Here is an 11,619-nt window from a genome sequence, read left to right on the forward strand (position 1 = left end):
CAGACCAACCTAGACCTAGTCCCTGAACACAGGAAAGCCACCACCTGCTACTCCTCAAGCAGTCCCAGGGCCATGCCCCGTCTATGCCAGCTGGCCAAGAGGTACTGTCTGCCCCTACTGACCCTGATTAGATCTAAAATAAATAACACATTGGTCACAGAACCCTGTCATGTAAATTGAGGAACTATCAGTCTGCCAAGATCCTAAAGCAATCCCAAGACAAATCTGCCACGGAAGATACAGAGGGTGAGATGTCCCCTCAACCTCCAGACAACCTTCCCTGAATTTTAGGCTTCCACTGAACAATGAAATGTTCTTCATTACTGGGCCTCTTAGGAAACAAGAAGAAGGAACCAGGCACAGTGACACACACCTGTAATCCCAGTATTTTGGGAGGCTGAGGCAAGAGGATCACAAGTTCTAAATCAGCCTCAGCAACTTAGTGAGACCCTAAGCAATTTAGCAAGACCCTGTCTCAAAATTAAAAAGGGTTGGGGATGTGGCTAAGTGGTTAAGTGCCCCTGAGTTTAATCCCTGTTGGAGGGGGGAGCAAGATGGAGGCTGACTTTGTACTAAACTTTGTACCCCAAAATAATAGCACACCAAGATGGGCAAAACTTACTAGTCTCTAACCTTGTCCTTACATCCAAAAATGAATACCTAGGATATCTGTATTAGAAGCTACAAATGAAAAGAGGCTGTTCCTTGAAATAGCAGCCCCTTGAGCCAGATGCAGTGGTGAAAGCCTGTAATCCCAGCAATTTGGGATATGAAGGTAGGAGGGTCAAAAGTTCAAGGCCAGCCTCTGCAACTTAGTGAGAACCTGTATTAAAATAAAAGAGCTGGGGCTGGGGATGTGGCTCAAGCAGTAGTGCGCTCGCCTGGCATGCGTGCGGCCCAGGTTCGATCCTCAGCACCACATACAGACAAAGATGTGTCCGCCAAATATTAAAAAAAATAAATATTAAAATTAAAAAATAAATAAATAAATAAACTGAATTAAAAAAAAAATAATAATAAAATAAAAAATAAATAAAAGAGCTGGGGATTTAGCTCAGTGGCAAAGTATCCTTGGGTTCAATCCCTAATACCAAAATAAATAAAAAATGCAAAATAAATTAACAACAGCCCCTTGATATGAGTGGACCCCCTATTTTATTTACGACACAGATGTCCTGGCCTGCTCCATCCCCAGCCCTTGCACTCCTACTATTCTCATCCTACATAAGCACCACACCCAGCTCTCCTAATCTACCTCTGACCTAGCACACTAGGACAAGCCACATGTTTGCCTCTGAGGGCCACAAAGGTATGAAATGAAATGTGGATGGGGTGGCACTGGTCATGAATGAAGATGCTTAAAATTCAGTTTAAACACAGCCCATTTTTGTTTGAGGCTGAGGCAGGAGAATCAAATTTGCAGCCAGCCTCAGCAAATTAGCAAGGCCCTAAGCAGGTTAATGAGAATCCTGTCACTAAATTAAAAAAAATAAAAAGGGATGGGGGTGTAGCTCTCTGGTGAAGCATCCTCTCCGTTCAATCCCCAATACCAATAAAACAAAATACAATGCAACCCATCTTTGGCCAAGAAAAAACTAGCCCAGGTCAAAAATGTGCCTGTAACCTCAGCAGGAACTGGGGCCTGTGTCAAAACCTCACAGGATGATAGACTGTTCTCATTTCCACGTATAGCTCCTATGCCTATGGCCACAGGGAATTATAAATTGTTAACAAACCCTTGGCTCTCGCATCAGCTATGCATCAGAAGTGGCCGTTCTTTAGCTAACTCGTGGCATTGGCAATCTGCCACGTTTGGCTCCAGTGCATGGATTCCTAGGCCCAACTGCTCTTGTCTAATTAGGCAAGAATGGCAGGTAGCAAATGGCAGCTGCAAAGATGTGGTCATTCCCAGAGCCTTTACTGGGAACTGCAAACAATCCTGCCCACCCCCGTGATCGCCACCCCTCATCCATAAGATAGGCAATGTCTTATTCATTTTTAATATTTTCAGGGCTGCTTAGGACTTACTGACAATAGTTATGTGGCTCAGAATATTCAGGGGATGGGTTCTAGGAGCCCCTGCAGATACCAAGATTCATGAATGTTCAAGTCTCCTATATAAAATGGCATAGTATTTCTAAGGAACCTAAACATATCCTCTGTATACTTTAAATCATCTCTAGATTACTTATAACACCTAATACAACATTTAAGTGCTATGTATAATTGTTACACTGCATTGTTTAGGGAATGGCAAGGAAAACATGTCTGTACATGTCCAGTGCAGATGCAGTCACCATAGGTCTAACTACATAGTACATGAAGCAGATGTGAAGCAAACGATGCCTGAACAAGTACTAGAGACTGAAGATCTAAGAAAACGGGGAGAGGTTAGAGCAGGGCGGGCCTACACGTCATGGACTCAGCATCATACATATCATGTGGCAAATTCAAGTACTGATTTTGGAACATTCTGGAATTTTTTTTTCTGATTAATTTCAAGCTGTGATTGAATCCGTGGATGCGGAATCCAGATATGAATGGCTGACTGTGCATTTGCTGAATAAATGACCAAATGAAACTAAGGACTACCAAGAACTAGAGGCATAAGATGGAGACTGGCTAGACTAAGGAATGTTCAGACCAGAAGGACCCTGTTTCTTCTAGTGTTTTCTCATGGGATTGTGAGGGTACACACGAAAGATGGGAAGGAAGGAGCTACTTCCCAGGAAAGAGATGCTTGGAAATGGCCTAACTGCACACCTAGGCTTTCTTTTTATTCCGTCTACATGCTGCACGTTTTCTCAATGCAACTGAAGAGAAATATGAAGAAACATAAAGGACTTGGACCTGAGAAGGAAATGCAAATCTGTATGGCAATTTTACTTCTCTACACCACAGGTCTTTATCTGCTACATTTTTATTAAAGTAACAAAAAAAAGTGTACATTTGTCCATAAAGCTATACATTCTTCCATATAAAAACACTATTATACAATTAGTAACCTTTGTCTTTTCTGTCTGAATAGCTTACAAATGCACTATTATTATTTTTACTTAATAGGAGAGACAGGTCTGCTCAACAGTCCAGCTCCAGATTGGGGTGGGAGGGTTGTTTTTAAAGTGAACATCAACAAGAAAAGAGAGAAAAGTGTGAGACCAAGAGGCTGCTTCTAAAAAGGCAGGGACCTGTTTGCAGGCAAGATGCAAGAACACAATCTGCAGTGATTCACAGCTTTGTTCCAACCCACAGGCCAGAAAATAGCTCTTGGGTCTATGGGCTGAGTTAACTTTAAAGCAATAAAGACTGGAAGCAGGGCCTGGCAAGGCAGCAGAAAGCTGGAGTGGAAAGGCAGGAATGAGTAGGGAGAGTGTTTGGTAAATAGCACCTTTGAGTTAAAATTGAATAGTTAAATTCAGGGAAGGGGATTAGCAGGCAGTCGGGAGGGAAGCATGGGATAGAGGAAGAAAGAGGGGGAACGGGAATCTTCATGAAGGGGCAACAGCAGGAGGAAACCAGGTTGACCAGATGCTCTAGCTCTGTCCTTAAGGTGATCCGATTTGGGAAACTTGAGGTCTTCTGAGGAGCCCTCCTTAACCACTGAGAAACTGAAGGGAAGAGATTTTTTCCCCGTACAGTTTTCCATTTTTCTCCAACCCAGAAAAGTAAATATTGCACAAGTCTACAGACGAATTTGGATTTTACTATGAGGCAACAAATTCTCCCACAGGTGCTCTGAGCACCAGGGAGAAAAAAATGCCCAAGGTTTGGCTTTTAGTGTCAGCCCTGCAAGAATACCAAGTAGTCCTGCAGAGCACGGGCATCCTCCCCTTCAGCTGAGGAGAGGGGAGGGATGGTTCTCTAAACCTACCAGGGTACCAGGTGTTATGAGCCAGTTCTCCAAAGCCTCCTGGGGCATATTGCACAGTGATTGAGAACTCTTGTCCTAGAAAATAGGATAGCCCGTGACCCAACCAGAAGGGGAGAGGACAGGAGGGCAAGAGAGGAGTGTTGTGCTTTAAAAAAGGCAGTATTGAAAGGACCTGAAGTTCCCTGTAGCTTTTGAGCCACCTTTCAAAGGAATAATTGTAGCAGCATCAGGACTCTCATGTGGTTCCAAAAAGAAGGATTTTGGCCAAAAAACATCCCCAGTGGATACTCTTTGGGTCCCAAAATTCCATTGCAAATCACCCCAAATCATTTACCACACATACACACAAAGCAGCACACAGCAAAGCAAAGGTTTTGTGCAGAGTTCCCTTCCATCCTAACCCCAAAGACCTCCAACCCTAGCCTTAGCATCCCCTCCCGAGGGAGAGAGAAAAAAAAAAAAAAAAAAAAAAGCTTTAGATTCCTAGCTGGGAAACAACCTCTACAGGCCCCAAGGGTAGAATCAGAAAGGAGTCATGATTTCTGAGAAAAGCTGCTTAGGACAGAAGGAATAAGGAGAGGCCTTTTCACTCTGCCCAGATCTCATTAGAAAAATAAGACATTAGGCAACATAGTATTATGGAAGTCCTGGCTTGAAGGCCCCTGAGAGAGAGGAACCAGGAATTCAGGTGACCCAGCTGGGAGGAGAGGTTTTAAACGTCTCCCTGCAGGGCAGATCCTGACCTCTCATTCACAGGTGCTAATCTTGCTTGCTCCCTCTTCTACCTCCTGGGATGCCACCAAGCTTCTCCCTCACCTTGGCTAGGTCTACCCCCCAACCACTCCCCTCCCATAAGCAGACACTGGCTCACAGACTCAAACACACAACAGTTATCTCCAAAGGCACCTGGGGAGGCCACTTCCAAGCAGCTCCCTTTAAGGATTTTTTTCTTTTAAAAAATCTTTTGGTTTTTTTTTCTCCTCTTTTCTTAAAAAAAAATAATATATAATATATATATATATATAAATAGCTCTTCATTTAAAAATACAGTTCCCCAGGTTGAGGTATGCGGTGGCCTGTTGTCATGGCGAATGAGTACAGTAGAGTGCCGGGGTGGGGGCAGCAGGGATCTAGCTGGAGACCGCCATCACGTAGTTCTTGGAAGGGCTGCTCCTGCCCAGCATCATTTGGTTTTTGCAGGTGAGAAGGCCGTAGGAGGCAGCCACCGAAGGCTCCTCATACAGGACACAGATGGAGCCATCCTCTCCTATGCGATAGGACACCTCGTAAGGGTCCACCCACAAGGTCAACTCGCTGGGCAGCAGGCTATGCAACTGGGGCTGGCTGAGTCCAATCTGACTGGCCACCTTGCTGATGATGGGGTCCATCTTGTGGTTGATGCGAATGCAGCGGTAGCCAGAGCCTTTGGATGGCTTTTCTGGAAACCAGTGGTGTTTGTAGTGCTCTGTGGAGAGGGAAGAGAGAGATGCCTGGTTAGAGTTGCTGGGTGGTAGATATTACGAGCTGGGAAAGTGGGTGAAGGGACAGGAGGAGAGGAAGGGGGCCAGTGGCAATTTCAAGTAAGAGAGGTAGTTTCTCTTATGTTCTGAGAGACCCCTTAGCCGCTCCCAGGTCAGGGGTGTATGTGCTAAAAGAGGATCCCAGAGCTCTAGAATACTCTCCAATGGCCAAATGTATTGCTTTTGGCACACCCCCAGTATAAGGAAGGAAGGGTGTGACTGGGCTGGCAAGTCCAGGCAGGGTCTACAGGACCTGTGTGTGAGCAGAAGTTTCAGAGCCACAAAAGCTATCAACATTGTGAGGCCTACAACAAGATCTCCAGCCCCCATCCTGTGCCCAGTGGGCCCCATGCCTCCTTCAGAAGAGTCACACATCCTTAGCAGTGGCCGGGGGAGTAAAAAAATGGATTGTTTTGACGAAGCAGCTGTGTTTGGCAGAAGGCAGGTCCTGTGCGGGCACGTTCACAGATGACTATCTCTGTCTAAGACCGCCAGCCAACAGGCTAGAAACAGCTGGGAGGTAGGTCTCTCCCCAGCCAGCCAGAAGCTGCTTATCTCTACTCAACCTCTCAGTCTCACGCCCGCCTCCCCAACACAACAGGGCCTGGAGCAGTTACTAGCTACAATAGATGGCAGACGGCTAAGAGGGACCAAATAGAAATACAAAAGGGGCCCAGATTCTAACTTCGAGGGAGTTAACAACCCGCAGACCAGACAGGCCCAGCGAAGGCCCGCAGGGCCCAAAGCGTGGCTGGGCCTCCAAGTTGTTAAGAAGGCTTAATTATGCATAAGGACCCCTCGGTTGGGGGGGGGGGCTTCATCGCCCGCAGCACCCCTGGAGGGTTCTCCAGGTCTCAAGGGTCCAGTGAGGGAAATGAACCTTCACTCAGACCGCAGGTTTCCCTTCTTCCGGGTAGAGCCAGAGACTTGGGATAGCACTCCAGGAAAGGGTCTTCGCCCCGGGGACGTGGAGGGGCGCGCTCCATCGGAACCACCTCAGGCCAAGTTCCAAGCTCAGAGCCAGGGAGGGGAGACCAGACCCAGGAGACAGGCAGCTGTGTCGGGGAGGGACAACCGAATCCTGGAGCCGCTCCTTTGGGGGTCCTGACGCGGGAGGGGGAAAGACGCCCCAGGCAGGGAAGAGATCGATCCCCTGTGACGCCAGCCCCTCCGTCGGTGCTCACCTGTTAGTGCCTCCTGGAGCGCCCCACTGAAAACCTTAAGTCTCTGCTCGCTCACGCAGCCCCGGGTCCTCAAGAGGCTGGAGAGGAAGCCCACGGCGGCGGCGATCTCCGGGAGCATGTCGGTGCTCTTCCCGTGGCTCATGTCCTGCGCGGCTCGGGGAGCAGGGAGAGGTCTCTCGTGGGAAGTGCCAGTTCTCCGAGATCCGCTCGCCGGGCCCAGGCTCAGGCTCTGCCCGGACTTTCCCTAGACCGCGCCTTTCATACTGTTCGCGGAGGTGGGGGAGCCGACGGCGGCGCCCATTGGCCACGGCCAGCGGATGGGGGCGGGCCCTCCGCCGCCCCGCCCCGCCCCGCCAGCGCGCGGCAGCTCGCCCCCGCCCGCCCGGCTGCCGCCGCAGCCTCCCCCGCCTCGCCGGCGCTGAGGTCATCGCCCGCTGACGTCAGTGCTGGGAACCTGCGCTGGGCTCGGGAGCCGGGAGCCGAGGGAGGTGTGCGGAGCGAGCTAGCGCCGCGAGGGGGCCGAGAGTGCTCGGCTGAGAAAAGCAGCGTGCTGAGTGGTCCGCTCGGGGCAGGCCCGGACTGGCCTCGCCGCCCACCCAGGCCGGGGTTAAATGCCACCTCCCCCTGGAAGCCTCAATTGCTGCGGCCTCTCCCAAGAGGTCCCCTTTTTTTGATTGCCACAGCGCTTTCCAGCTACACACACAGTCAGAACCACTCACTCGGGCCTCTTATCACCATTCTGTTGCGTTGCCGTGTTTCTTTCTTCTTGTGATAGTGGAAATGTAAACCAAGAGCTCTCTACCACCGAGCTACACCCCCAGCCCTTTTTGTTTTGAGTCTCTCAAAGTTGCGGAGGCTGGCCTCGAATTTATGATCGCCCACCTCCGCCTCCCGGATCGCTGGGATTACCTGCATGCGCCCCCACACCCAGATTCACGTTTTTCTTAACTAGTCCGAATGGGATCCTCTCGGCTCTTCAGCAATGAGGACTATATTCTATTTTCTTCCATAACATTCCCACCTCCCCCGACAAGTTCTGCTCATCCTCTTCAGCAATGTGTTTTGTTTTTGTTTTTTTTCTCCCTGCGTAAAAACATCCAACTTTCATTACTTGGTGCGCGGGGGTGGGGTTTTCAGGAGTTTTCTGTCCACTCGGGTCATTTTCCCAGTTCTCACTTTTCCTTTAAGTGCTCTGAACTGTACGCAATTTTCTATCCACTCCCTCCTCCTGCCCCTCCCCTCATTCCGCCGCTTCCTTCCTCTTCGCAGACCCAGGCGTTTGTAAACTCTGGTATTGGCTCCTCGCGGGAGGGAAGCCGGCCTCAGGTTTCCTTCTCCACCCTCACAGCCCTCCGCCGTCACGGGCACTCTCGGTGTCGTCGGTTGAATGGAGCCACTTCCAATCCCCGTCCTAACACAAGATCGGGCACACACAGATGCCCATATTTGTTCAAGGAGTCAAACCCAGCGGCCTGCGTAAATTCTGGCCACTCCTAGACGCCGTCTTCTGGTTCATCCCCTGACACAGTGCCCCAGCCTTCTCTGCCTCCCTCCCTCCTGTGCCACCTCTGGATCCCTCCCTGTCCTTTCCCCCCCTCCATCTCCTCCTCTTCCTTTTTCTCCCCTTTCCTTCCCCAGGGAGATCCTATTCACACAGACCCTTTTGATCTTGACTTTTCTACAGTGGACCTTCATTTCTACCTAGTTGTGTTCTTCCATCTTGCTCCTCTTCCCACCTGATCTGTCCCTCCCTGTGAATGTCCTCAAACAGACTCCCTTCCTGATCTTCATTTCTGCCAGAGATGCCTGCCATTTTTCTAGTCATTGCACCCAGAGAACTCAGACCTGTTTTTAGCTTCCCCCTTACTTCATTTCTCAGACCCCATCCCAGAATGGGTTGCTTCTTCATACCTAGATGATGGCAGTGGACTCTGTCCAGTCCCATCCACAAAACTTCCTCCTCTCCATTGGTAGAGTGGCCTTCCTGAAGAATTGTACAGACTTGCTCTTCTCTTTGTTCTATCATCTGAGACAACTTCTCTCCCATTTCTCCACTACATTAAGTTTGCACTCCTTACCCAATAATTAAGACCTTCTGTAATTTAACCCCACTTGCTTTTTTAGGTTACTGCTACTTTATGCTCTAGTTCACTGTCCTATAAGTATCACAGCCCAGATGCCTTAGCATTCTGCCCATGATCCCCATCTTTGAGCTGGGTCCCCATGCCATGCATGTCTGAACACTCCTGGCCCTCCTGCATCATGGCTCACATCCTTATCTCCTGGATACCTCTCTGCCACCTTCCACTAGTTTTTGTTTGGGTTTGATTTGGTTGGTTTTGTTTTATGTTTTTTGCTACTATAGATTGAACCCGAGTGATGCTCTGTCACTGAGCTACATTTCCAGCCCTTTTTACTTTTTATTTTGAGACACTGTTTTGCTAAATTGACGAGGCTGGTCTTGAACTTTCTTTTTTTTTTTTTGTGGTGCTGGGGATTGAACCCAGGGCCTTGTGCATGAAAGGTAAGCACTCTACCAACTGAGCTATGTCCCCAGCCTGGTCTTGAACTTTCAATATTCCTGGCCCAGCCTCCTGAGTTGCTGAGATTACAGGCACGCGCAACCACACCTGTCTTAGAGTTTGACATCTTGTCCCAACAACAGTTTTAAACTTATTTGGAAACAGGTTATGATGCTCCTAAATCCCATATTTTCAGAACAATTCAGATTTCAAATATTATTCTCCACTGCTTCATATAATGAATCAAAATGCCCTGGAATTCTAACGTTGTCACATTAAACACATCCTTTAGATGGCTTCTTCACTAACTCCTCCCCACAAATCGGCTTAGGCCAGATGAGACTATTACCTTTGTTTACTAAGGGGGAAGTTTTTTTTTGTTTTTGTTTTTTAAACAGGAAACAGCACTGAATGGGAAAAGATAACCTAGAGGTGCATCAAACCAAAGAGACAGGTGTCATCAAGTCCGGATTTGACCAATGTTAACCACCAAGGAAGTCAACAAAATAGGTCAGAGTATAAGCATCTGTACAGGATTGTTCAGGACAGAAATCTGGATTCACTTAACATCTTCCTGGATGTGTCTTTGACCAGGATCTTGTGTTCCTGGCCTGACATCCCACATCCAGAATTAATGGAAAGGTTCGGGATGTAGCTCAGTGGTGAAGCGCATGACTTGCCTGCAGGAAGCCCTGGGTTCAATCCCCAGCTGTAAAAAAAAAAAGGCAGAAGTCATGGGGGGGGGGGTATGTTTTTTTTTGTTTGTTTGTTTTTGTTTTTACAAACCATGACCTATTTTTGCCTTAGGAAATAGATTTTTCTGTGTTTATGTAAACGTTTATATCAATCACTAGGCCACACAGTGAGTTCTCAGTAGAGTCAGGACTGGACAAAATTTGCTGCCTACATATATGATGTCCTTTTTTGTTTTAGGCCACAGAATTCCTGGGCTCTTGTTACCATAGCCCAAGCTCCCATGTGGGCCCACAGAGCTGCCATTCCATATGATGATGCAGTGAATGGGGCAATAGCCCAAATGTGGGGGACAAGAGCAGGAAGATCATAAACCCCATCTCCATACCCATAGGTCAGGACATCTCAGGTCCTCATTTAAAGTTTCTGAACTTTGTATAAGGCAGAGATAAGCCAAAAGAACCAGAGGCGGCTCCTCCTCCTCCTCCTCCTCCTCCTCCTCCTCCTCCTCCTCCTCCTCCTCCTCCTCCTCTCCTTCTCCTTCTATACCTGGGATTGAACCACCAAGCCACATCCCCAGCCCTTTTTTATGTTGAGACAGGATTTCACTAAGTTGCTGAGGCTGGCCACAAACTTGTGATCCTCCTGCCTGAGCCTCCTGAGTTGCTGTGATTACAAGCAAGTGCCACTGCACCAGGCTTCTTCTTTTCTTTCTACACACAAATTCAGGAAGAGGAAGGTTTATTTATCCCACACCCAAAGTTCCAAGTTGTAGGTGGACACAAAACCTTTATTTTATTTTTATGTGGTGCTGAGGATTGAACCCAGTGCTCATGCATGCTAGGCAAGCACTCTACCACTGAGCCACAACTTCAGCTCCTAGATTTCAATTTGTGCCTCATCTAGGTCATGAACTTGGATTTTATGTGACCCCAGACCCACTGACCCTTCTGGTCCTGTTTCCCCTCTTGCCCATTTGCAAGCCCACCTGTGTGAGCCACCCAAGAGTGGCCACAGCATTTCAAACTCTCCTCAGACCAAATTCCCACCCAGAAAACTGGGTCCCTTTCCTGGCCTCTACACTGTTCTTGCCTATGGAGATATCACTCTTGGGTCAGGAGCAACTAGATCATTGTATGGGATTTCTGTCTTCCCCAGAGCCCTATGGGGTACATGGGGACTTGACTTGGTTGCAAAGCTTACCCCCTAGTTTTCTGACCGCACATAGGAAGGAACCTGAGGTAGAATGAGGCAGATCTATAGGCAGAGGCTGGGCTGAGATATTCTGGAAGAATTGACATCAGCTCTCCGGCACAGAACTGTGAGTGATGTTGGTCACTGTGTCGATCATTGTGGCTGGGGGGCAGTCAATCTATTTGAGTGAGTGTACATACTACAATATGTCCACATGCTTTGAGCTTGGTGGATGGGAAGGAATATGGATATGTATTTGCAGATGTTAATATGTACTTTATGGGTGTCTGCTGAAGACCACCCTGTGCAATGTGGGTGTTTTGTGGGGTGTGCATTTTGGCATGGTACATCTGCATGTGGCTGCAGTAGATGTTAATTTGATCTTTCCTCTTTTCAGACATTATTGGTGATGACCTTGCTGTGTTGCCCAAAATTGATAAGAAATATCCCCCAGGGAGAACCAGAGGCCTCTTCATCACTTCCTAACCAGAATGAAAATACTACTAAGTTCATTCATAATTTTTCTGCATCAGGACCTCTTTTAGGCTTCCCTGTCACAAAGATGCAGCCAAGATTAACACTAAGCCACCTCGTGGGAGTTACTCTCAAGAATCAATAACTGGGGGTTGTGGCTG

General features: G+C 48.1%; 1 protein-coding gene across 1 annotated transcript; it reads right to left on the reverse strand.

The window, feature by feature from the left end:
- Positions 1-2,902: 2,902 nt before the first annotated feature.
- Btg2 (BTG anti-proliferation factor 2) lies at positions 2,903-6,823 on the reverse strand. The gene is made up of 2 exons (XM_046463601.2): positions 6,576-6,823; positions 2,903-5,336 (listed from the first exon to the last, which is right to left on the reverse strand). The coding sequence occupies exons 1-2, from the start codon at positions 6,715-6,717 to the stop codon at positions 5,002-5,004; spliced, it is 477 nt and encodes a 158-aa protein (XP_046319557.1). The 5' UTR covers positions 6,718-6,823; the 3' UTR covers positions 2,903-5,001.
- Positions 6,824-11,619: the final 4,796 nt, after the last annotated feature.

Source organism: Marmota monax, unplaced genomic scaffold, assembly GCF_021218885.2.
Source record: "Marmota monax isolate L192 unplaced genomic scaffold, Marmota_monax_Labrador192_F-V1.1 WCK01_AAM20220418_F8-fsc00099, whole genome shotgun sequence".
Taxonomy (NCBI): Eukaryota; Metazoa; Chordata; class Mammalia; order Rodentia; family Sciuridae; genus Marmota; species Marmota monax.

What these genes read in the sequence shown, in the direction of transcription:
- Btg2 (XM_046463601.2), bottom strand. Translation starts at nt 6,717, where the DNA reads ATGAGCCACGGGAAGAGCACCGACATGCTCCCGGAGATCGCCGCCGCC. An exon ending in GCTCCAGGAGGCACTAACAG is followed by an intron (nt 5,337 to 6,575) that starts GTGAGCACCGAC and finishes CCCTCTCCACAG; the next exon opens with AGCACTACAAACACCACTGG.